Source organism: Bombus affinis, chromosome 11, assembly GCF_024516045.1.
Source record: "Bombus affinis isolate iyBomAffi1 chromosome 11, iyBomAffi1.2, whole genome shotgun sequence".
NCBI classification, from domain to species: domain Eukaryota; kingdom Metazoa; phylum Arthropoda; class Insecta; order Hymenoptera; family Apidae; genus Bombus; species Bombus affinis.
This window is the reverse complement of record NC_066354.1, coordinates 11,607,072-11,634,702: the sequence shown is the minus strand read 5'-3', so window position 1 is coordinate 11,634,702 and position 27,631 is coordinate 11,607,072. Positions and strand designations below refer to the sequence as shown.

The 27,631-nt window shown below is 43.4% G+C and overlaps 1 protein-coding gene across 7 annotated transcripts in view; it reads left to right on the top strand.

The window, feature by feature from the left end:
• Positions 1-27,631, top strand: part of LOC126922234 (protein Wnt-7b) — a 120,842-nt gene that overhangs the window by 74,408 nt on the left and 18,803 nt on the right. For 6 of the 7 annotated variants that reach the window (XM_050734656.1, XM_050734655.1, XM_050734659.1 and 3 more), the window contains exon 2: positions 3,135-3,355. In XM_050734656.1, the coding sequence (XP_050590613.1) occupies positions 3,232-3,355 (124 nt within the window). In that variant the 5' untranslated portion in view covers positions 3,135-3,231. Of the gene's footprint in view, positions 1-3,134; positions 3,356-27,631 lie in introns of those variants that run through there. The other variant, XR_007712680.1, reaches the window with a different exon arrangement.

The following is a 27,631-nucleotide window of genomic DNA, read 5'->3' as shown; positions in this document are numbered from 1 at the left end:
TCGCTTTCGCACGGCACGCGGCCATGGCAGCTTCTCACGTTCATCAGGACACCCTGTAGATCGTTCCACGTGGTGAGTTTCGGCCACCGAGCGGCGCGATGCATTCCAATGCAAATAACTCTCGCCCCGGGGACACGGCGTAATCGTCGCAATTTCATGCTTCTCAGAAATGCAACCTGCCCACCCCCTGGCCCCTGAAACCTCTCTTTCCATCCGAACGAACGATGTCGAGGGCCCGCCGCTCTCCCTCCAACGATCATCTCTCTCTCTCTCTCTCTCTCTCTCTCTCTCTCTCTCTTTCTCGTGTATGTCGCTATCGATAAACTACCCCTTCTTGAATCACGGTGTTTGCACGTTCATATACACAGTGGGCGTAAATTCGTAGCACGAACAAAGATTCTGTGGTTCGAGATGAGACGCAAACGAACAATAACGAAATTACTTTGAACGCCTCGGCGTCGAGAAAGTCGAGAAATCTACCGCTTGTGCCCTCTATTGTGAATCATAGAAGCTCGTTGCTTCGCTTGTACGGCGAATTTAAACCCGCTGTGTACTTTGACGAAACAACGAGACGACAACCGGCAACGTACGACATTTATTTATGACTGTTTATGGAAGCAGGATCTACGCCCCTTGCGTGGATCGATGAGTCGCAACGCCGCGGGGCTGTTTGAATTCGGCGCTCTTTTTTCCGTCGTCGGATCCCGAACGATCGCGATGATGGATAGTCGGGAGCGGTTGGTTTTAACACTTGCCGAGAGGGCTGTGTTTAAGGCTAATTTGAAGCCGGGTTTCGAAAGCGACTCGGGGTAGCTGCGCGTCCTTCTTTCAATGAGCGCGTGATACGATCGAACGCTCGTGAAGCGTACAGCGAACGCAGTTTTCCCGATTCTAACTTGATCTCTGGTGGATGGTTTAACGATATCGAATTGTTTAGACGATTCCGTGATCTTTTCCGTTCGTAGGTAATTTTCGTAGCTTCGATCGCTACCGAAGTAAAAGTTACGTTTTTACCCTTGTTAAATATTCATCGTTCGTCTTCGCGTTTTAAACGCCGATAAAAATCATTTCCAAAATTACGGTACATTAACGAGCGCAACCCTTTGGGGCCATAAATATTTCAACCGTGCTGTTTCACCTATTCATACGTTTCCTGTTGTTGCCTGTTACGTAAATTCGTAACGACGTTGGATGGAAAAGGATTCACGGCGCGTGAATGGTTCGCGCTTGTCCACGGTTTCTGGAAACGGCGTTCACTGCCACGAAAACGTTGACTTATGGGATGTAAATTACGCAATGGACCAGTAGGAGGTTGAGAGTATCGCGTTTCAGCTTGTCGGCAGGTAATCGTTTTTAGTATGCCGTGATCAACCGCGCCTCGCAGGTTGCTCGTGAAGATGTCGAAATAAGGACCGGAATGACGGATGGGCATGAGATTTTCTTTTTTTAATGCCAACCAACGGATTATATAATGCTTGCCGGAGCAGTTCGGTTCGATGATCGGTTAAATTAGATTAGATTCGGTTCCGCCGTAAGTGGATCGTCTAGCTGGAAATTACGACTGTCAGGTAGTTTTGGGTGACTGACGGCTGTATTTCGGACCGAGAAACCGAAAAAATCTATCTCTTAAAAAAAAAAAAAAAAAAAAGAAAAACTCGACGTAACTCGATCGATCAGGATTTATCGCGGACGCGCACGGTTTGCTGGTTTTCGGGTTGTTTCTGAACAGTTACGGAAGATCTAGTGGCAAAAGCTGCCGTCCGAAAGAAAATAAAACGCAGGATTCCTTACCGACATTACCAAAAGTTTCATCGAGCATCCAAAAACTGCCAATCAAACGAACGATTCGGTAAAAACTTCACGAACCTTATTGCGCGTTTTCCAGGAAGACTTCTTCGGTCACGTTGAATCATGCAATACAGTGACCGTCGAGAATCCGCGAGTTTTTAGCAATCGACTGCAACGAAAAGCCGAATGGGGAAAGGAACGAGAAGAAGGCTGGTGCAAAAGGAGTCGTGGCATTTAAAAAAGTCGTAATGTCGTTAATTTTAATATCGCCTTCGTCATACGCAGAACCAAATGTACCGTATATCATCGGAAACGAACGAAGCAACGCGACGACCACGACGACAACGAGAGAGCTTAAAATGCTAATGAACGGATCGGTTGGATCGGCCACGCTGTTCATTCCGCGTCGACACGCTCGTTCCGTACTTTCACACGTTCAAATTTATCGAGATTTAATTCGTCGTACGATCTGGTGGGCCCACTACCGGTCATCGTTTCTGGATCTCTCAATGTAGTTGTCGCGTTAAACGGTACACGAATTCGTTCGGAATCGATGGTAATTCGAAGACAGCCATGGATATAATTTTTCCGAAATTCATTCGCCGAAGTATTTCGGACTAAAAGTTTATAAATTCTTCGTCGCTATTTTTTAAGGCGGGTTATTCGTTTTTATTTATCACTCGTTTCGAGAAGATATATTAAATTATGTTCGAAAGGACGCACGAACGATTTATAAGTAGAACAACGAGTCTTGGAATAAGATGAATGTTTGTCAACGCTTATAAGTAGTTAGCATTGGTTCCTGCTGGCTGCGAATAGACTCGCGTCGTAATGAAATTCCTACAAAGATTCGTTAATAATGGTTCGATAGCTAAATGATAATTTAATACACGGGGAATTTATACAACGTTCTACGCATGTGCTTGGTAATAAATAACCATTTTAATTTCACATTCTATAGTTAGGATTCGAGGAATTAATTTTTTGAACCGTGCCATGTTAATTAGAAAGAACGATTCCGATGCGATAAAATATAGTCGCGGACCCATTAAACTGTTGATCGAAATAGGTTCTTGCGGTTCGATTAGAACGTATTTGGTAGCAGGGTGGTCCGAAGGAAGTGCTTAACAAACGCTCTTCTTTACTTTTTGATTTATCGAATTGATCGCTATCTTAAATGGTTCGATCGATAGAAGAAACTTTGGAAAGAAACGAAATGTGTTTGGTCGCGGGCTTTCAAAATTCCAAGAAACTTCTTAAAATCTTGCGTTTAATTTGACGGTATAGTTTTTCAGCGATTCAACCAAAGGATGCATTGACAGAGGGTGAAACGTGTTTGGTTGCAGAGTGGTCGGAGCAGTGGTGGTTGGGGCGGCCGTCTGCGGGCGTATTCCCGGACTGGCTAAGAGTCAACGGGAGCAGTGCAGAAAAGCGCCGCACGCGATGCCTGCGGTGGGCGAGGGCGCGGAGCTTGGACTTCGCGAATGCCGACATCAGTTCAGACATCACCGATGGAACTGTTCCCACGTGGCGAACGATCAGGTCTTCGGCCACGTGGTCGTAGTAGGTAAGGATTGTCCTGTCACCGCGACCGGCCCGCTATTTATTATACAAGGGGGCCGGCGCGTTTAACGCGACCCTGCACCGCGCTGCGTTCAACGCGCTCTAAAAGGCCGTGCAAGCGGTAATGGATGCGAATGTCTCCGGTATTTCGAGCGCGGTGCCGCCTTGCTCGACCGCGCGTGATGGATTTTACCTTTCGTACACGTACAAACGCGCGCCATTATTCTTTCGACTATTGAAAATTTGAAAAAATGTCCTATACGAAAGTTGTTTTATCTCGTGGAGAAAACTCGATGGACCGTTTGAATTTTAACATCCGCGTCATTTCTTTCAACGAACGTATCTTTTATCGTATACTTGAAGAAGAATTCAACGGTTCGCGTAACGAATATGTTGGGACAACGGTTTGCCGGATTTGCCATCGAAGAAAGGGTTGAAAGTTCCATTTAACACCGTAACATTATTAGTCCATCGTAAGCTTCCTGTAAACTTCATTTTTACAGATACGTTCGAGATGTGTCGTTATTCCGGTAAATCAACGATATACGTATAACGTACGAATAATTGCTATTCTTTATCAAAAGATGCTCGAACAAAGACGACATTTCGTGTGAAATTTCACGATTCCACGAGAGATCACCGTTTTAGGCCGGAGAAACGACAAGGAACGACTTTTAATTTCCAACGAAATAATCCCTACTCACCGTAACATTGATTTCCACTATCGGGATTCCGGTTCATCTGCATACGTATTGGAAAATGTTTCCACGGGAACGTATATCAATGAAACTCGAAGAATCAATTTAGTGCCGTTAACCGAAGAAGCCTGCTGCTTCTGGTAATTTTCGGCTGTCGGTGTTAAGCCGTTTGATCGAGCTGTATGCGTGCACGCGCGCGTATTAGTTAGAAAACTAAAAAAGATAAACGACCATGGTGTCAAACCTGCGTTTTATTAAGCAGCTAGAACTCTATCGTACCAATGGTCTTTTCATTAAGAATTTCCAAACTCTATCGCGGACCTGTTAATTTACATTCTACCGTGAGACCTACCACTTAATCATCCACTATTGGAATCGCGTTAATAAGTCTTTCGGATGTCGAACGTTTCCACGACGAAATTATTGAAATTCGACGTGGATTTCGCCTAGTTGCGCGTTCCCATCGATAAAGAAAGTTTGGAGGAAAGATTTCAATTTCTCGAACGGAGAAATATTTTTAGATTTGTCAGATTCTTCGTTGAATTGGAGAAATATTGTCCTTAAGAATTTACGACTAGCTATACGCACGTTCTGAACTTGCTAATTAATCAACGACGCGTCTCTTTCTACGATAAATCTTCTCCGAATGTTCGTTTCGACTTTTTCAATTTCTTACATCTTATCAAATTCTGCTTTTCGTATTCCTACAGTCTTGTGCTATTTTTAATTCTCCTATCGTTACGTTCTTTCGGTGGTTGCTGTCTCTTCAGTTTTTACAAAATTTACGAAGAATTGAAATCTAACGTGACCAAAGAAAGCGATCTATGGCAATTCCATTTTGTCGACCATTCTAATCCAATCCTTTTACGGGGATACTATTTCATATTCGATTCGCGTCGATCTTTCGTCGAGTATATAATCCAAACAATATGGTTAATATAATTTTCTTAGGGTAATATAACAGAGAAACCACGACGAAATAAGTTTATGCCTGTTAAATCGACGTTTGTCCGTTCTTTACGATGTCGAGTTTACCTCGAATCCCGCTGCGCTGCTTGTATAGGGAAGATAAATTACAATGGGTGCACATCCTGCGGCATAAACTTGAAATTCTTTATCACAAACGCGCCGCAATATGTAGTTTTCTCCTTCGAGCATAATTGTAATTTGTTTCCGTCTTTTTAGAAAACCGGATGACTCGACACGTTTGCCACCTCCTTTTGTGAGATGTACAAACGACTTCGAGTGACATAGCATGAGAAAGAGGTTTCTATTCTTCGCTTCTCAAACTCGACGTAGACATATCATCGACCTATCGCCTTTGACAAATAGCCAAACTTTCTCGAACTATTCCAACTATAAACACCGCCGATTCGCTGGAAATTAGTACGAGATCGAAAATTACCAAACTATTTAGCGACATTTCTTCCTTTAATCGATTAATTTTTTCTCTCAAGTGCGGCTTCTCTTTTCGCAACTTTTCCAATAGCTTCCGAGCTTCGAGAAGCTTTCATGAAATATCGTATGTATCGTGCCGGACCACGTTATTCGTTATTTCGCGATCGACGTCCTGTCATCGTGAAAAATAATTCGCTTCCGGAATCGACTGTTACAGATATCTCAAGCCTGACGGCATCTCAAACACGTCGCTCTTCTAACGAACCAACGAAATGTAACTCCGCCTCGCGACATAAAACCCATCTACCCTCCCATCTCACGAAGCCACCTCGAACATACTCGAAAATCTCCAACCTCGGGAACATCTTTTATCTCCCAATTCTCTCAATCCTCTATCTCGGCAGCAGTTCACGAGACACGATAACAATGGTCACGCGGAAACGACGATTCCCGCAGCGAGACAGAAATCCACGGTTGAAAGCTCCGAATTAAGGAGGCGACGTGTAATGGGTGCTGTTGGTGGACGTCGGGTAGCCGTTCCGTGGTCGGCATCGCGAACATTTTTACGAGGATTAGGCGTATATTCGCGGAGAGGACAGGACGAGATAGAGAAACGGTGGCTCGCGGTAGCGTGGATTTTATCGGCGTGGAAATCGACGAAACGGCCACGAGTACGGGGTAGACGGTTGCTACACCCACAAGCGTGCGGCCGTATGCGTTAGAAGCGGGTCCGGTTTCTCGTGTTACCGTTTCGTGATGCTGCCTGCTGCCCGGCAGCCGCATAATACGCGTATAACTTATGCCTGGCCCGCAGAGGGAACGTCGACGCGCAACCTTGTGCGGAGGCCTCCTCTCTCTTTTCCTCTCTTCTCTTCTCTCGATGAAAAAAGAAAATAAGTATGAAAAAGCGGCGCGCAGGATGCATCCATGGCCGCCCACGCGCGAACTTAACAAATTTCAGCTGGACACGTGGGAAAGGTTTCGATTTCTGGGCCCGCCGCCGTCGTTAGGCCGATGGCTGTCGCGAGCATCTCTGTACGTTGAAAAGCGACCACGTTGTTCGAGGGGACGTTTCTTCCGAATAGAAGAGAGAAGAATTTCTATTCCTCCTAATTACTATTTCCAGTTCTCCTTCCGCATCTTTTTTTTTTTCTTTTTCTTTAATGTACGCAATTACCGTAGATTTTTGCACAACGGTAACTTAATTCGCTATACCGAGTACAATTTTGTTCGTACAACTGGACTTGCGTTGTGTTTCCATCCGCTAGTTAGATTCTTCCGATTCGTTCTCCGACGTCTCGTTTTCCGCGAACCTCTCGTTTCCCTTTTCCCAAGAATATACTTTTGCCAACGGAAAATCGACAAACGCGACTTCCGAATTGCCGTTCATTAATTTCTCAACGCCTCGTAAGGAACGCGCGCACGTAGTTTCCTCTGTTCATTTCCGAGGCTGGAAGTAACTTAATATTACGCGACAGGACGATTACCGTGGGCTGCGCAGCGTCAAAACGGCGAAAGCAATATTTCTCAGGGACAAGATAATCCGGGTAAAGCAGTCAGCGGAAGCTGACGTGATCCGCTCGCATAAATATCGCTAAATACGGCGTATTTGTCATCTCGGCATTAAAAACCATAAGCACGGGGCCGTAAGACGACGGGTCCGCTGCATTGACCGTGTCCCGACGGCGTTCATAGGAAACAGATAGGCGTGCACGCACCGCGATTTCTCATGATTAACGCGCCGGATTAAGCCTCAACGTGGGAAAAATCGAGAAAGTAAAATTCGCTCTTGAGATTTACGACCGGTCGCGAGGCAGTTTGTCACGTGGCGTATTCCCATTGAACGAGAATACAATCGGACCCACGAGCGCCTTCGATTCCGTGGATACGCCACCGAGGGTTCGTCTTAAGGCGATCCTGCGGTTTCGCCGGATTTTCTCGTCGCTCGATAGAAATCGATTTTATCAGCGCTTTCGTGAAGAACGATGTTCGCATTTGGCCGTTCATTTCGCGTTTCAACGGTCCACGTTTTTACTCGTCGTGCAACAACGAAAAGGTTATATATCTTGTTAGAAAATGAAGTGGATTAATCGACCGTGGTAAATCAATTTCGAGAATGGACTGTGCTAAAAAATTTTGCATTTCTTTCGAATTTGGTCGCGTCCTTCGAACGAAACTTAAATCTTTGATAAACGATCAGAAACGTAACTATTTTCCTCCTCCATAAAATTACAATTCCAAACGACCCTTTCACCCGAGGTAAATCTAAAACACTCTTCAATTACTTCTTCCACGTTGAAAAACGCGACTGGACGGTCTTGTCGCGCACTGATCACTGGGATAAAGACCCCATAGGAGGATGACATATTCGCGCCGGTTCGCGTACAAAAACTTGACTGTTCATCCGGTTGCTCGCTTACGTCGTTCCGCTTTTAACGAGTTATGAATTCCGTAGCTCGGTGAGATCGGTAAACACTTATTAAGAGCCAACGGAGCTCTCGTTGCATCATAAAACTAAAGAACGTGGTCGAGATATAAAATCGTGGAAACGAGCATGGGTGGCGAGTTCCAAAAATAAAAAAATCAGATACACTCCTGTTCATAAGTATTAACGATGCGAGTACATAAGACGATAAGTATCGTCGATGCTGATTATCAGACGAATGATTAATTGGTTAGAATTTTGTATTTGCAAGAAAAGATAATAAACTATTTACGGAATATTTTCGTATTTTATAGAATTATCGGTATCTATGCAGTTGCTTGATCCCAACCTCGTTGGAACAATTTCGATCGAAAGGGCGCAGAAGCCTAATTTGCTTTGTGAAATGGTTGGCAGATGCGATCGAATAACGACAAGTACACGTAAAGCATAATACGTTACAGGAAAACTGACTCGTGAAATGTTTGGTAACGAGGAAGCAAATAACAACAAATAGCAAGAAAATGGTGATAAAAGCGCTAATGGTAATCTGATAGTTTCGCGATAATCTCTCATTTTTTCATAAATGCCTTGATATTTATGAACGGGGGTGTACGTGATATGAGAAGAAGGACGTTAACGTATCAAAAACGAGCCAATAAAGACAAGGTGAAACGAAAATAGCAGCTGCGCGCTGAAGGAAGTCTCGTAGAAAATAAGAAAACGTGGAATTAATGCGCAAGAAAAATATAAATAACGCTCGTAAGACGGAGGGGAAGTCGGTCGGACGGTTGCTAACTTAATTAGTGAAATTAACGGGGCCGCTCAACATGTTGAACGCTAAGTACGGCAATATATGCGGCCGAGATATTTGCCGGCTCTTAAAACGTTCACATTATGCGCCCGATATAATCCGTGCACGTAGGAGTACGTGCGTTCGAATTAAACGCGCGATTAACACGTTTCGTGAAAACACGACGCGCGCTTGAACTTGTAACGTTTGTAGCTTCGAGTCCTACCGACGCTCGAGTAACCATGGGGACGAGTAAAACAAATTTTCTTCGTCGTTTTAATCCTCTTCCTATGACGAAGCTGAATCAGAAGCTATCGAATCTTTGAGTAATAGCCCGCGTAATAGATATTTTTTATGGACAATGGCTAAACAGCGAAGACAGATAGAAAGAAAGCGATCTTTGTTCCAAATATTTTCGTTTAATTTTCCTCGTTAACGCAGTTGGCTATGCATCGTAGAAATTTTAGTTTAAAAACGACCGGTTCTTTGTTTCAGTTAAAGATATTTAAGCAAATTCTTTATTCTCAATTTGTCGTGTTAATTCCTCGCAGAAACTTAACTCTCGCTCGACAACGCGCTATGTTCTGCCTATAAGTGCACAGAGAATGCGATCGTTTCTTGGGCATCGTGGCGTGCTGTCTTACGCGAGCGTCGAAATCTCCGCTACTACTCTGTCGATCTATACACACAACGATCTTTCAATTGCGATAACTTGAACGATATTAAGTGACAAAGCATCTAGATATTCGTTCACAAAGTATAAGACGTTTAATACTTTTACCTTGTTGGATATTTCAAATTCTTTCGTCCATAACCTCGTTTATAGTCTCGTCGTAATAGTCGCAATAAGATTTCTCTAGAAAAGCGTATGGAAGAACGGAAAAATTTGCCAAAAAGGAAGGAAGAAAGTTAACGTAATGAATTCGACGCGCAAACTACCAAATTAAAGGAATCTGGCGTTCAAAGATAAGAAGTGAAACGAAACGATTGCAAATTTCGCATCGAGCACGGAAGATTCGATCGCGATCATAAATAGTCAGATGCACGTTCGCTGTTAGTGGAAACGGTCGATTTCGGTCCGATGGACGATCGCAGTGGCGAGTTAGCGACACGTAGAATTAATCGAAAACACGGCAGGCCTGCTGCGACCCGATTCGCGGGTGAATATATTTTCATAAATTAGGATTCTTCACGCGAGCGCCGTGCCACGCCGCGCCGAATTCGGACAGCGTCGTGGGCGGATCGGACACCTAATCGGCCGAACAAAACGACGTAATTAAGAGATCCATTACGCGGGATACTCGCTGCGCTGCAATATTATCTATTATTAATTCGATCGACGAAAACCGATACTCTTAATTACGCATCCAGCACGACTTTCGCTCGGAACTCGATGTTAGGAAGATCACCGCGTTCCAGGAATATCTTTGTCGAGATTCGAGCGGCCCGTGGGTCGCGCAAAAAGCCACCTCGTGAAATTCCCTGTTGATCGTCCCGCTCTAACGATGCGTCGTTATTTTTGTATTCCACGGTTCGTTCTTCTTCCCAGCCTCGTTTTGACTACCTACTTATGCTCAGCCGTGTAGGTATTTGGAAGTCGATCCGGTAGGATTTATCGACACGAGCCGGCTGATCTTCGAGAGCGGCTTCCAACGAATCTTCTTCGGTTCTGTCGTGTCCCGAAGTTTTAGGCAACGTACCGTAGTATAAGGTCTTCGAATTTGGTATTCATGGCAAATTCATCAAGTTGGAATCAGAATTGCTAAGCGATATTGGTACGAAGATGGTAGATGGATAAATAGCGGATTCGCGAGATTGGCAAATATTTTTATTGAAAAAACGCGATCGATGGATATAGTGGCTTTCGCGGACTATAATGGCTTACTCTATTGACTCATTCGGTCACCGTTTGAACGAAACGATCTATTTAGTTTGTCTTGCGTCACATTTTTCTTGTCCTCGCAATGTTTTATAACAGTGTTAACAATATACAGGCAGAATATATACTCTTTGTTTTCGATGCACCAGTGTCAAATATCAATCGTTGCTTTCCGTTAAAATAAATCAATTTTCTGCCTAGCTACTGGTTTTATATCTTGGTGGTCGATAATTGTAGCGTTAAAAACACAAAACTACTAAATTCGATAAAGATCGGAGAGAAAGCTTCGCGCGACGTTCGACAAATTATCAAAGATTCGTGGAATCGCAAAGATCGACCATATCCGATCGCGATGCTCTTCCACTTACAAGCGCTTGAAAAGCTCGCCGATATTCGCAGCAACGAGTTCGCGGAAAGCAGCGAGAAGCGCGATAAACGTCGATCGCTCTGCAGAAAACACCGAAACCAAAGACGAAATCGTATCCGTGCATTTGTCTCGGCCGCGCCGATCCCCTGACTCCTTAAAAATTGCCGAGTATCTCGTTCGAGCTTATCTGACGATAATATCGGCCCTATCGACCTATAAATCCGCGTACATACGGCCCAGAACGGTGTTAATTTTATTTCTCGCGTGACAAAGTAATCTGGACCGCACACTGGCGAGAAAATGAAAAAAAGAAAAAGAAGAATCGAGTGAAAAGCAAGGTGGAGAACGAAGAAGGGGCAAAGGAGAAAAAGGATGATACTCTTGTCAGAACAAGCCGAGTGTATCCTCTGCCTTCGGATAACGTCAGCGAGCAGCGTCACGAGTTAATGCGTCGTCTTATCAATTTCTGCTGAACCCAATGGAAAGCCTTCTACCTTCACGCCCTTTCCAACACCTATCCCCTCGCAATTTTTTTTTCTTTTCTTTTCTTTTTCATTCTGTCTGGTCCCCTTATCCGTCTCAAATAACTGGACTGGCCCACACTTGACGTTCTTCGCAAACACCTACCTATAGCCCGTCTGAAATCAATTGACCCCTCAAGGCTGATTGCAAGCGATGCGATTACATAAATCTTGTTACATCGCTTGACTATCTTATCCCTTGGCTTCTGCTTCGATATTACGTTTGATCGCATGCAGTATGTTAGGTGTCGTCGCGTCTTAATAAAACCACTCTTGATTATCTTGACGTAGGATAACTCTGCGGTGGAATTTTGTAGCGTTTCATTTTTATGGAAATTACAGTTTTACGGAGTGTACGGAGATTCTTGGTGCATGACTCGCGATAAAGGAAACATTACGGGAAAGAAAGTAAAATTTTGGAAAGGCTGTACGATCTTTCTTGTATATCTTTGAAAAGTTACTTTACGCTTTAAAGAATTATCTCGAAATAAAATTCGCTCTCACAGTGTCGAGAAATTACTCGCAAGTAATACCTCTGATGGTCCTCGAGCAGCAAATAAATTTCCAAAAGACTTCGATTCGTACGCGCGATACGTCATCTGGATGCTCGTTAGCGAACGTGGATTCAACGAAACGTATCGAGAGGAGCGCGAAGCGAAGTTTACACGATCATTTGGAGCTGATTTACAACGGCGATCGAGCAACGACACGGTCACGATCCGGTTACGATCTCGTTGGAAATGTTATCGGACGTTTCGAAGCGCGAATGCTGCCGCTTGTTTGAAGAGCATCGGATGGTATTTCAATGGATTGTAACTGAGTCGTGAGTGAGATCTCCGAGGATCACCGGCGTAAATCGAGCTTTGGCTGCTCTCTTGTCCAGACAGAGACGTTGTTCGCGATGACTTTATGCCGAGGAATGGAACGATGAATCCGATGCTCGTGATAGGTTTCCAGTTCTAAGATGGAACCGATTTGCGTTTGTAGCGGCACGTGAGTCATAGAACGATTCGAATCGGGAGTGACTCGTTCCTTGTAATGTTCCTTGTAAATTTAAATAAGTTAGTCGTCGAGACGAATAGGAAGAAAAATAATGTCCTAAATATTTTTATAAAACGCTTTATTCTCTTGCGATCGTTGGTCACAGTGTTTAGTCGTAATGTTTGTAAATTCTTCGACTCTTTTCTAAGACGTCACATGTTGTTTAACGTCGTCAACGATGCTTATTATACTGTTTACCTCCGCTTTAACCTTCATATTTTCCTCAATTTTCTCGAATGCCATTAAATCTATAAACATAAAAAAATGGCGGAAGCTACTGAATCACAAAAATATCTCCAACGACGCTCTTCTTCGTTTGCAATCTAATTACAAACCAGTAAGTAATTCCACGTTGTATATTTATTCGCTTTACCCACTAAACGCGGTTGAATCTCTGGTCGATGCAATCATCTTGGAATCTTAGTCTTCCTCGTGAAACACGCAAATATTCGCGATAAGAAGAAACTCAACGGGAACTTCAAACAGTCACCGACGTTGAAAAATCGCCTGTATCCGCCGTTTAATCGTCGAGACGGACTTATTAGAAGAACCTGTAGGCGCGCAGGTGCCGTGGATCCTCCGGAGCACGAGTTCGCGCGGATCCGGATGACGAAGTCGATTAAGAAAATTTCCCAGTTCTCGTAATCGAGTGGCCTGCGCGTTGCACGCGGATTAAATTACGCGCGAGTCGAAGATACGAGGTTCGTGCTGCGAAACTGTGCAACCACGACGAACAACTGGAGAACCGGTATGGTGGAAAAAGAGCGGTGAGCGCGTTTCCAGACGGAGGATGCTCCGCTTCGCGGATAAAACCGCGTGGTTCGATCGTGGTATGTTGGAAAATAAAGAAATAAGAAAAAAGGGGAAAAACGAGACGATATACACCCTCGTTAATAGGTATTTGCACGCGTGCTGGTCTTGTACAAAGGATGCTAATGGAGTGGAGACATTGGAAAAGAGAATGAACGCAAAGATTTGCACGATCTCGGGGGCAAAAATTTCTAGAAATTGTTTTACGAAAACGAGTATGACATTAGCCTATGTAATATTTTCCATTCGTAGTGCAAGCTGTCCCAAGATTTATCAATTGGCATGTGCAAATTAAACGAAGAATCTTTCCTTCTGCAATTGCTCCCAATTATTAATCGTGTATTAAATCGACGATCGATACTTGTTATCGATGATTTACTAAAATGAGAGCGTTCAAAATACCAAATATATCACAAACTTTACAAATTGAACGTTTTTTGTACGAGAAAAGATTAACGTAGCGAAAGAATTGTTGCAGGACGCGATTGTCGCTAGTAGTCGCACGATCGATGCGATAAATTATTACTTAAAGGAAAATTCTGTGGCTGTTAGCTTATCGACTGGATGGTTTTGACCGTGTTACATTCGCTCGATGACAACTCGCAGCCGAATCGATCAGATACTGGATTCATACACGCGTGGGATATTCGCGTGTCGAGCGAGTGACTCGACCGGTTGGAGGAAACTTCGACGACGGAATATCGATGCACGATATAACGAGAGGAGTTGGTGTTTCTTTTCCTTTAACGTCCCCTTTTTATATTTCTGTTTCGATTCGGTCTTCGTCTCTCCCTGCTTAACGATACGAACGGAATTCTCGTGCCACGTGGGTGCCCGAATTTATACGTTCCACGGTCATTAGGAGAACATAGTATCTAAATTCGCAGCTCGAGACCTTTTTAGGGGTCCTGCCTCTTAATGACTCTCCGAGTATCCGTCGATGTTTCTGCAATTTTCTGGTCCCCGGTATGAAACTGATACGAAACGATCATCTTCGAGAGAGAGGAAGTTTCGAACCAAGTTTGTAGGGGGAATGGTAGCGTTCTTCTGCGTGTAATTGGACGAAAATTTGGGGACGAGTTACAACGACGCGCGAGAGATATCGATACTTGAGTAAGTTTATACCGTGTTCGTTTACCGAACTTCCACGATGGATGTTGCGTATACGCGACGTTTAACGAGTTATCGACCAACTAAACGATAAATTTATCGATTTTCCATAAAACTCGACAAATTTTAACGTATCGCGCCTTCCCTGCAAAAGCGTGAAGAAATCACGTTTCGTTCCGCGAAACAAGACCGAACAAGAACAGACTGTAGCCTTAAAGAAACGAAACTACCAAAAAGCTGTCGTAAAAGGAAAAAGCAAGCCGCGACCGCTCCCAATCGATTCGCAAAGCCGTTCGATATAAACCACGCGTCGAATTACCAGAGAAACAAGGACACAATTCGAAGAATCGTTCGGAGGAAGTTCAGGCAGCGGATCGAGTTCCGCGGATAATTGTATCGCGCGCACGACGATCCGTCTCTGTCGACTTTATCTCGCCGCTAATTTGTTCGATAGGTCGGAGAACGACCGGTGCAGGCGGATCGAACGCGAGCAAACCCTGCGTATCTTGGGCTCGCGGACGTAACTAGAGTGGACGATACGCAGGTACCAACCGCGGCGAATCGTGGCCAAGAATTTATAGTCGGGCGATGGAAATTACCATTGCCGGTGTCCAGCAACCTGGCATCTTCCTGTCCCTCCTCTCTTCGTTTCCGCCGAAGCCGATGTTCGCTCGAACGTAAATTATGATCCGGTCTCTGTTTAGATAACCACGAGGATGAATTTAGAACAGGCCCAGATAACCCGGCCGTTCATAAATATCCTCGAGGACGCTTTTACCCCGGGCAGAAGCCTTCCAGATGACCGCTTCGAGCCTCTTTTTCGAGAAATTTGGATTAATTGGCCCGGTTAATGGGTATCTCATCTGGGATGGTCCAGACCTGCTCGAAGAACGGGTTGATCGTGGATTTAGATCGGTACGATGATTTCGAACTGAGGCGTGTCCGAGTGGTCCTTATCCGATGGTCCTTGAATGTTAATTTCACTAATGAGTGTATCATCTGGTCGGAAATTTAGCGATGTTTTGGGAGAGAGGCAGGGTTGGTTCGTAAGATTCTATTGAATTTCCAAGCGGAACCGATAAATAGACGGCGAATTGTATCCCTTCCGACCTTGCAAGTATGGTTACGAAACGTATCGACGCGTACTCTTTTCTTTTTCGACGAAACGTCTTTTTATTTGTATGTTTTCGTTTTGCTCGGTCACGCAAAATAATAAAATAAGAGTCGAAGCGTTTGATTTTCTAGTCTTGTCTCTTTCCGTGGCTGATGTCTAAATAACGAACTAGAAAATCTTTTATTTCGACTTGTTTCAAGGATCACAGGTTATCGAAACACGTTCGTCTTATCGATATCGAGAAAGACGTGGTAGGCATTTTCTTTTCCTCCTATATCATCTTGCAAACTCGCTAGCCACATGGCAATCTAAAGTTCCATCCTCGCAATCTAAAGCTACCACTGCAGTTACACCTGCAGCAGTTCCAGCATTGACCCTAATGGCTTCGATCGCAATCGTAATAACAGCAATTGCTCGAATCAGATTCGGTCTGGTCGTGGCCGCGCTATATCTCGTATCATGTTCCCCGTATTATTTGCACATGTCAACGGACTAACACGAATTCGAATCAACCGCTTGTGCGCGCCACGTGAATTGCCGAGTACACCGATACTGCTAGCCGCAAGTAGAGAATCTGTGCAGTATGTATCATTATGTACGCGTATATAATCTAATATACATGGTGTCCTGTATTTGGTAGAATAACTGTTAAGGCTGTGTCTTTCTTTCTCTCCCTCTCTCTCTCTCTCTCTCTCTCTCTCTCTCTCTCTCTCTCTCTCTCTCTCTCTCTCTCTCTCATGTATATGAAAAAATAAAATCTTAGATGGAAAAGATACAATCTTTTCATACGAGGTTTCACTTTTGAGAAATTTGATACTAAATATACAATTTGTCTACCAAGCGTCGCCATAATTTATGTTTCCAGCAAGTATACGAACATTGTCGAAACTATATGCGTAAACATATAGAGAGAGAGAGAGAGAAGAGAGCTACGATATTTTCTCTATAATTGATCGGACGTCGTCTCCGCTACTGGGAGATTCCCCCAAGGGACTCTAACGTTTCCTTTGACACACCGTAAAGTTCGATGGCTGCGTAGCGTAACCTGATCCCGATTCGATCGTCCATGAAAAGTACTGTGTAACAACGTATTTGTGAGATTTTTCTGATTAAAGACACGACGTGATATAAGTCGAAAGGAAATAACTCAATGTCACTAAGGAAACAAATTATATCGCGTTTGGTCTTGTTATGATCAGAAAAATCTCGCAATTACGTCGGTAAAAGTCTTATCCGATAAAGATCGAATCGCAACTGTATATACCGCCAGTTACGAGACACCGTATACACGAGTTCAAAGACCATGTTCGACGAACCAGTGACGATAAAAGGCAGGAGGCAAGGAAAGCCCGGAGACAAATTTCCATTTACGAGCCACCGGTACGCCGTTATTGGATACAATCGGACGATGGGGCTAACCTAGCGACGGAGGCTGGCGAACGCGTGCAGCGCGACGAGATACGATCGACGTAGCGGCGGTAGTTTAGCGTAGAAAACTGCCAACGGGGACCGGACGATCCGTGAATTGAGTTATGGCCGGGTTCTGCATCCCCAGGGGCCCATCGCGGTCCCGTGTACAGGGCCTCTTTAGCCGTATAAATAAACTAGTTAATAAATTAATATATCACTGGCGTATCTTTTTCCCCCGTGGCAGCCGGGCGCCCCTGCGAAAATCGCTAACAAGACTGGGGCCATTAATAACGAGCCGTGGCGAGGCGATGAATTCGCGCAGCATCGGTTCCCTAGCCTCCTTATTAAGACGTAACCACTCATCGACCGTGCTGATAAGTATGATTCAGGAAAGTGCCACGCGTTCTCCCAGACTTCCCGACCAATCCTCATTTTTTGTCGCTCTACCGTTGCAACGGCCCGAACTAGCTCGCCCCGTGATTTATACCCCGCTGGTCCAGTTATGCTACAGTTCAACAGGAAACTTTGAGAGTTCACGGCGTGGGCAGAGTCGTTGGTTGCTTGGTTGGCGATTAGTTTGGCGACGGGAACGGGGATTTAGTACGCGGTCGAAGCGAATTGCGCAAATGAATTTCGCGTTGTTACGCACCGGCAACTGCGTTTACGACGATCGATATAGGGATTAGGGTTGATTTAATAAGATGTTGCGGGTGGTCTCGTACGAGGTGGGTTTACGCGTTGTTTCGAGAAGTTGGTGAAAGTTATTCGACTTTGTAAGTTACGAACTCGTTGTATAACTCGTTGTAGTTGGATTTATAACGGGCGATCGAGCGTTAGAGGCGCGGAAAAGAATCGAGTGATCGACGCTGTAACGCGAATGAAGAGTGCGCGAGGGGAGAAACCGTAGATAGTGGGTAAACGTAAAACAAACATCCGCGTGATATAATTTTCGTCGTCGTTTTCTCGTTCCACGAGACCCTGATCTCTATTGAAAAGATTCCGACGAACCATAGATTCGAATCACGGAATCTTCGCTCACGGTAAAAGCTCTAAATTTATTCGATCCGTCGCATTTAACGGTCTATGAATACAGGCCACGAAAACGACGTAGACAATTCAGCCGTTACGAAAGGTCGGTTCGTTCCGGCGATCGGTATCCAATGTGACCTTATACAACTATGCGAGTTACAATAAGATACCGCTGGACATGAAGTTCGACCGACATATCGCCGTCGATATCGAAGGCCACAGGGTAAAAGTACACCGGTTCACCAACCATTACGAATCAAGAGAAAGAAGCAAAAAGTCCCACTATGTAGGAGAAACAGATTTAAGATTCGACGTATCGCGATCGTGATCGGCTAAGGCTACGGGGTAAAAGTACACCAGTTCACCGAGCATTACCGAGTAAAAAAGAATCTTACCAGTGAATAAGTAGATTCCGTTAAAATCTACGTATATTCAGATTCGACGTATCGCGATTCTAATCAACGAAGGCTACGAAGTAAACGTATACCAATTCACCAAGCGTTCGATCGACCGAAAAGAACAATTTTACCGCTATGGACAAATAGATTCCGTTGGAATCTACGTCCAAATACTGCACAATCACCATCGCGTAACTAATTGAACGTTATCATCGAGATCGAAGATCGCGATATAAAAATACGATCGAATCAATCGGGAATCGCTGGTCGAACGAAGCAAACGTTCCACTAGCGAGTAAATAGATCTTGACGAACGTCACTCGACGATATTCAACGCCACGAGGTAAAAGTACAGCAGTTCGCGATTCTTTCCACGAGAATCCATCTTACGACAGGTATCTAACGATAGAGGAAAAGGTTGCCCGTTGAAGTGGACTTGGGAGACGTTCCTCTTTTCTTTACGTACACACTGATCACGATGGTAAGCGACGAGAGGAGGACACGTTGTCGCGTTCGCGACGCTTAATGGTGACGCTCACGCGCGACTGTGTAACCAGTGCCGCGCGTTAAACGCATCCGAAGAGCCGTAAATCATACGGACAACATAACGAACGCTGTAAACGAGCCTCGACCATAGATCATGGATCTAATGCTAGGCGACCCCCCGTCGCCGCGACAGCGTGGCTACAAGGGATCCTACGGTGACGCGGTTAATCGTATTACGCGCCTTATACAGGTCCCTGTATGCCTGAATTATTTAATATCGCCAGAGTGGCTAGCACACCTGCCATAGGGATTCAGGCATCTTGAGAACGTGGATCGACCACCTCTATCGATTCTGCTCTCAGCCGCGACCAATTACGCGATTTATTGCGTGGACGCGTGACCGATGCGGACGGAACGATGCCTCGTGTGAGAACTATGCTAATGCGCCCTGAGAACGTGTTTTCGTCTTCTTTTTGAGTTGGCGTTAATAGCGGCGAGATGCGAGGCAATGATGCTGCGTTTGTATCTCGTTCGAGGCTCGTGGGGTACTCTTTAGGATTGATTGTAGATTCTCGAGGTTGCCGTAGGTTATGGAAGACTCTTTTGTCAGATAACTAGTTTTGCTCAACGAGAGAGTGTTTACACGTAACGAGGAATCCAGCGATTTATGGATCGTAAGTAATTCTCGTTCCGAAGGATAAGATTTAATTTAATTAATCGTGACGTAAATTAGTGGAAATTACGCTAAAATTAGCGTTGGTTAAAACAGAGATTGGAAACGAGAGTGAAAGAGTCATTGAGTGAACATTAATTTCTTCTTAAACGGAAGCTGGTTATTGAACGATTAAAAGATGTTGATCCTTAATTGTTCTAATTACGAATAACCAAATTATTTACCGCGATAGTCTTGAAAATAGCAAGTAAAAAGACTTCTAACAACGAACAAAGGGAACGGAACAAACGAAACGTCCTATAACCGATCTGCCATTGAATTCTGCTTTGGAGTCTTTGAAATATTCCGACGAGTAATTAAAGAGTTTTAGAAAGTTTAAGAAAGTTTTCATAGTAAATTTAAGCGTAGCTGCTCCTTGATAAGCGAAATCATTTTAGGCCAGACACAGACAGTTTCAGCTTCGACCGGTATGCAGAAGCAAATGAATCAAATCTAGCAGCAACAAATCTAACGAGATTCGTTGCTACGTGTATATCATGTGTAATTCAATGCAAACACGTGGGATTTAACGACTTATCGCTTTAAAAAAAACAACTCGCGTAACTTATATCATTACGATACTTTCACCGTTCCAACAGTATCCCAGCTCGAAAAGCAAAACGACCCAGAGAAGTAGCATCTCGCTGTGATTTGTAGAAATATCGAAGGATTTACGATCGTATTTGTGCTTGAAGAAAGCGCATCGAGTACCCAGTCACCGAATAGTAAGGTAAACCTGTGATTCGTATCGTAATTGGACGCTGTCACGGTGTAATTAATTTATCATCGGTTCTGTTCTATAAAATATTATTCGTTTATTCATCGGTCTTGGTTAACGAAGTAACAGGAAAATTTGTGAGTCAGCAAAAGGCAAACAATGCTTGAAAACCAAAAATTTACCAATTTATCAATTTGACAAAATTAATTTAAAAGTTAATTTTTAGTTTACTTTAAAAAAAAAAGTATAATTTCTTAATACTAAGTAATTTCGTGGATTTAATCTCGTTTCATCTTCAAAAATTTCATTAAAATATTTAATTTATTTTGCTGGCTAGCTATCGGTGCTTGATCATCGGTTTCCACAATTTGACGCTGATCTTAACAATTTAACGATTGAATCTTAATTATCCAAATCGAACAATATTTGTTTCTTTCCTCGAAATATTTTTCACGCCGTGCTGCCGATATTCGGTACTCGCGTTTGCTTGCAATTATCGCATTGAGAACCAACCGTAAAATCCTTACGATAGAAGTAATACGCCGCTTATTTTATTTATCAAAGATCCGATACACAATCGTAATAAAACTCGAACATAAAATATTTCATGATCCAACCCCGGTGAATTCGATTTACTTAATACGCGAAGATATCCCGTGGGCAGTACGCAGTGTGTTAACAAACGAATAAAAGGTAGCGGAGCGTGGACCGGTGTTTGTTACGGGGCCGGATCAGTTAAGAGAAAAATCAATTCAACCTCCCAGAAGGGGCCAGGCAGAAAAGGAACGAGGAACTGTGGCCCGAAGTCGATTCGAATGCAAATTCAACGAGCGAGCTCGGATCGAACAAATGCTAAGTGGAGGCGTGTGTCTTAATTATAGTAATTGGTTAATTGTCTCGCTATCTGATCGAGTTCAGCTTGTCCCTGTTCGAAGCAACCTATTCGAGCTGGCGTTTGATGCTCTCTTTTTATCAGATTTTTCTGCACGATCGAGGAATTTTCGTTGTATAAGACGGTCCTATCGAATTAAAAATGGAAGGGAAGAGGGAAGAGAATCGAGAAGAGCGCGGTGCAATTCGTTAAACTCGAATAAACTTGTTGATCGTGAATTCGTTATAAGCTTTGGTGGTCCTCATTAGGAGCGTATAAAATTATTTATGAGCCACGGCACGATGTGGCGAACAAGTTTTTTCCTTGAGCCCCGGCGATTCGTGACTTTTGATTACTGCTAATTGTGCTACGTTGCGTCCGCCATTTTAACTTATTTCTTTTTTACGTTTTCAATTACCTTGCAAATTTGCTTATTCCTCGTGGGCATCGACGAAGCCGCAATGCTCACGGCCTAGCGTTACGCAACCGGCAACAAATGACGCGACAGTCTCACGGAGACTGGTTAACGACGCTCGAAGAAATATTCGTAACACGTGTTACCTACCGTGATAAAAAACGGAATTAATATGTTAAACGTCGTTAAACTCTGTTTCGACGTGTCAAATAACGCGTTAATCTACAAAATTTTATTTTGTAGACCAAGTTTTGCCACAGTTTTGGAACGCCGCTTTTCTTCTTTGCGTTTCTCGCAGGTCGAATGTCGGCGACACCACCTTTTACGCGAACTCTACGAACCCTAAATTTTTGACCAGAAAACGTCGGTTACTGGTTAAAGTTACCAAGTAAATTTACTTAGTATTACCAAGTAAACAGCAAATTGTAGATAAGTAGCATTGTTTACTATATTTCGTTATTTCATGTAAGAAAGCAGGTACGTAGGTTGATTCATTGCATGATTCTTATCACGACGGTGACGGTGCAAAGACAAAGTATCAAAATTTTCGCTATTGTAAACATGGTAACGCTCGTAAAAGCATCCCTAACGTTTAAAATGCATGATCGAGTCTGGACTCTACTCTTGCATTCGATAGTTCATAACGTGATACGTAACAGGCCATGAACTGGTCTCGCGTACATTTTCCGTGGTCACTCTGATCAGGCCCGGAGGCGGTAGTCGTTCGCCGTTTACAATGATCGAACGATGATTGTTCATTGAACTAGTCAGGATCGGTAACTTTCGACTCGACAGAAAATGCCACGTAACTAGAAAGAAGTCGTCGTTTCAAAGACAATAACTAAACAGCAGCTCTGTGTCAAAGACAAACACATTACTCTTGTTGTCACGAACGTTATAGGTTCAAAGACCGTTGGTCTGGCTGGTTTCCTTCTTGTCGGAAGGAACAGTCGTTGGAATTGATCTATGCCGGTAGGCTGCGGTTACGACGCTTGTATTTCTGTACGTTGTTCCTTTTGGGGCGTCGTTGCTTTACCGCTATAGGATTTCCCTGTATTTGGTGCTTCGCGTACGTGTATTCTTTCGAACGTAATTTTTAAAAAAAAAAAGAGTTGGATAAGCAAAGATAGTATAAATAAGAATAGATCCTACGTCTTTTACCGATAACGTTTCTTACACAGATTTGCGGATTTTTTAAAGAAATTAATATAACGTCCGTGCAAGTCTATTTCCAGTTTATCCGCAACAACCGTGATAGTTACAATAAACGAATGACGTATAGAAGAACGTATCGATAGCAAACAGGATCGATTGGAAAATTTGTTAGAAATTAATACGCATATTATCGATGTAGCTTTGTTTATAGAATGTGGGCTTGGAATGGTTCGCTGGATCGAAGTTAAATTGGACCTACCAGTTGTGAAAGGAGCGTATATTTCATCCTACCACTTGAGAATTAATTGCACGGTACAGGACAACGTAACTTGGCTCTACGCTCTAAAATATGCACGCGATAACGAACGTGAACTTGATATCGTATTGTGTGATAATTTCACGGCCGTTCTTAATATTTATAATTAACTGGCAAGCCTTGTTTGCGTTTAGACCTCCTACTAACGCTTTCCAATCGTCGAAAAATAAAGGAGAAAAGCAAAAGAATCTAACGACTAGAACATGTAATCTCTGGCAATCGCGCAAGACGAATCGAGAACTAATCTCTTTCGAAATTAAGACGAAAAGAAAACTTTGATCAAGCGCTTCCAACGTTCGAACAAGAAGGAAACAAGGAAGCGTAGCGAGTGGGAAAGATTTAACTAACCGTTTCCGAGACTAGAAAGAATTCCAATGCTTAAAATTCTACAAATTTCTCCGCCACATAAATTCTCCGCCGTGCATCCATCTTTCATTCTAAGAAGAAAATAAAGACCATTTGTCGTGGTTTCGTATTATCATCCATCTGGCGTTATCCGTGTTCCATCCATTCCGAGCGAGTATTTCGAACGTGGTCAGGAATTACGCCTATCCGATACGTCTTGATTACTCTTTCATCTACCTTTGTTGTTTCCTTGCAGATGGTATCGCGTAGTCTCGTTGTCCGCTAGATAACTATCGTTATTCAAAGATGAGAACGCGTGCACGATGGTGGACGGAAGATCGAGCTAAAAGCTTGGAAGGAATATGATGGTTCGGTCGGTCGATAATCTTAACCGTGAAAATAACGATACGAACGTGCAGAACAGCCAGGTCCATTATTGATATCACCTTTCGCTTTCAGTGATCGTACGCGCGTCGTTTATACGTGTACGATATACACGCACGGTCGTCCCTCATTTTTCATCTCGTTTATTACTCTGATTCGTGTTTTTGTTTGCGTGGCGCATTAACGCGTATCGAAGCGGCCAGCTATTAATATGCATCGTATTTAACGACCGGGCTGTCCGATACTTGTGAATCAAAGTCCTACATTAATTCGAGATTTAACGACGCTGAGAGACACCACGCGTATTTACATATGAATAGGTACATGTGTTAAGTGAGAGGGAGTTGAACGATCGCCCTTAGGATACGCATCGGGAACGCGTTAGTTCTTCGTACAGAGGAAATCGAAGTGAGCGTTAATGCCAGACGCGTTTAAGCATAAAGTCGATTGCTTCGGAGTTCCAAGTAATTTAAATATCTTTTTAGTCCTTGAGTTATTCCTCCAAGTTCTAATAGTTATACAGAAACTCTCGCTACCAATACGTTCCCACCTTGTTTCTGCGTTTCTACGTTTTTACAACAACGTGTCTGCGATTCAGCATTTCGTATCGTATATCTTCTTCGTATTATATTCTCGCAGTTTTCCGTGATCCGATAAGACGAGCGTTTCTCTGTTCTTCCATTCTTGCATTCCTTTAATCCTACGTTTCTCTGTCTCTAGCATATTTGTCAAAGTTAGTCCTATCGCGATCATCCACTTTTTATTTTTCATCCTTGCTGTTATCTCTCTGTGAATGCAAGGACTTTTAACTGAACTAGAGCGAAGACTAGAGCGAAGAGTTGGCATATCTTTCATCGTTGAACAGAATACGATTGGCTGGAAAACATCTGGACACGAACAAAGTTAACAAACGCACGATCGATCCATTCTTCGAATCCGTCGTTGATCCGTCGTCGAGAATTGCAGAAGAGAGAAGATCGACGTTGGATCCGGATGAAATCAACGACGAAGAGTGGCGAATCAAGCGAATCCGTCGTGTGGGTGCCGAAAAAAGGACGAAAAGCTAGAGAGAAGGGCGCGTGGTGGGAAGGAAGGACGTAAGGAAGACGAGGAGAGGCGGTCGTTGAAACCCGAGGTTATCTCGGTGAACAGGCATGTCCTGCCACCACGCAGCAATGTTTCCGTCTTGTACTCTCCCGTGTCCGACAAGATCTTTATTTCGCCGTGAGAAAAATTTATCTGCTCGCAACAACACCTGGCATCACCTCCCGCAATGGCTGTTCCCCTTGTTCCTCCTCTCCTTTTCCACCATGTTCGCCGCGAGGTTGAAAGTTCATTCGCACCTCGCTGCCGTTTGTCACAGATCGTTCGAGCCGCACCCACGCGGACAAATCGACGCCGTCTGGATCCATCGAGTTGACACCGTTGTTTCATAGCGAGTAATACGATAACTAATTTCTATTCGCTATTATGAGCTTTTTATCGTCGAGGGATATCGTAAAGTGGAAAAATCGTACGAAAGCAACGTAAGATCCGAGTGAAACGAAGCGTAGGCAGAAACCAAGCTTTTGGACCCTGTCCAAAGGAATTTTATGACTTTCCGTTATCCGTTAACGCCTCTGAATATCTTTCCATTGATCTTTCTATACGTTTAAAGACTTTCCGTCCGTCTGAATTATCGAAAGAAGAACTTTCGACGGAATTCTCCAACGCCTTAACATTTAACAACAAATTTGAGAAAATCCGTCGAAGAAACGGCTACTTGTTTTTTTTTTTTTTTTTTTCACGAATACGTTCGACATTCGTCGTTCCAAAACGAATGATACATTTTGAAATACGGAATCGTTCTGTATCTTAAAACCACGATACGGGAAACTACCCCCGTGATATGATCCGTACCGCGACAAAATCGACGATTTAATATGTAAATGTACGTAAAAAATCGTACCCTACGAGGAAGGAGGAACGAACCTATCTTCTTCCACTAAATAAATCTTCCTACCGAAAGCAGAAACGCAACGTAAGCAAGATTCCTAACATTCAGGACGTTTCTCCGCTTCATCAACATTCTGTACGACGTTTGCCACTTTAACCACATTCGTTTACAGCTACTATAACAGCCGCGATAAAACCCCGTAGTACGTTTCATTATGCTAAATACAAGTTGTCTAGACGTTTTAAAACGAGACACGTTAAAACACGAAGAAAACTCTGTGGAACGTCGTCAGGCTAGAACTGTCGTTATTAGACGGTAAAATTTCGCCTGGGCAACGTGACGCAACTGGAAACGCGTCGATTACACGATTCTCTCGGGCCACGTACTCTCCTCTTACAAGTTTATCGTGACCCATTCGCGAGAACCAACGTACGATAATAAATTTCCGCGGTGCCGGTGCACCCACACGCCGGATTCGGCTCCGAGAGAGGTAGAGACAAGCCACTCAACTCGCCTTACAAGAATCGGTTTCAATTCATTGCGATCTCGCTTACAAAGTATCCGTTACAAGCTGCATGCTCCTCTACGAAAAAGGATTCCGTTCTGAATCGATCGTAAACCATCGGCTGTCCACACGTGCTCACTTCGCGAATTTGTCGAACCAGTGGAGGAGTCGATCTTGTAACTTGAACTATCCTGTCATTCCATGTCCATAGAGTCTCTATACGTTTCCTCTTCCATGAAAATAACGAACTTGGTCAGTTTGTTGCATTCGTTAAACGGATATCTCTATTTGCAGACACGTCGTTCCTAGACGAGTCGTAAAATTAAAAAAAAAAAAAGGTTGCTTGGTAATTATAGAACAAGGGATTTGAAATAGTGTAATTTTTAGGTAATTTTTTTTTACTGCTATTTGATGACACGATTTACCAAATTTCTATTTATCGAAATCAAAGATGATCTTAATTTATACGTACAAGCGTGGTTATCGTCTCTGCTGGAATGCAGAAGAAAAATACGCGCTCGTAAATACGAGTTTGTCTTGGTCATTTTGATGAACGACGGCTAAGGTCAGATGTATTAGAGTAGTTAGCGAGGTGAGAATTGGTGTAAAAGGGCCGTAGTTTTCCCTACGTGGAAAACCTACCTTTTAGCTTTAAGGTCGAGTACCAACGCGAGAGAATGGACTTGGTGCGAAGCGATATTTTCGGACAAAGAATTCGATTTAACGTCTGATCTATAATTTTCTACGTTAAATCGCGTCTAATGATTTTTCGTATTTTCGTCAACGAGATACATCGCAACGCGATCGAGTACGGCCGATATTATTAAATATTTCAAGAACTTGGGAATATTTTTCGCTTCGTTTATATAATAAATCGCGTAAATGATAATTTCAAAGCGAAACTGTTCTTTGCACTTTTGCTTTTACGAATTTTTTAAACACGAATAAATATCTAAAGAAATGTAAATAATTCTACAATTTTTATATTCTACAGATTCGTTTAATTTACAATTCTCGACGATAAACGGCGATGATTTAAAATCATGCCGCCTTCCACGATCCTACCGGCAGAACGTAATGTAATTTAAACGAAAAAGGGAAATACACGTCTCGCATCGATATGCAAAGCAGCTTTAAAAACCATACGTTTCAGGCTTTCCTGGGTTTGCATACACGTGTAAGGGCGACGCGCGAGTGTTTCGCATTACGCTGACATTTCACAAAGGTCAATATACAGATGTCAACACGATGTTATCTATTCAAATGCACACCTTCCCGATGTCGAGACTCTTAAGTGCTCTTTAATGAAGCGTACGTGTACTGCCGCTTCACCTTGTCACAGCTGTCATCGGTTAGGCAATTCCATAGAAAAGAAAGAAAGAAAGAAGAAATACGTGAGATTGCTTTCGCGAGATCGGTAAATTGCACGAAATCTCCTACCAAAGGT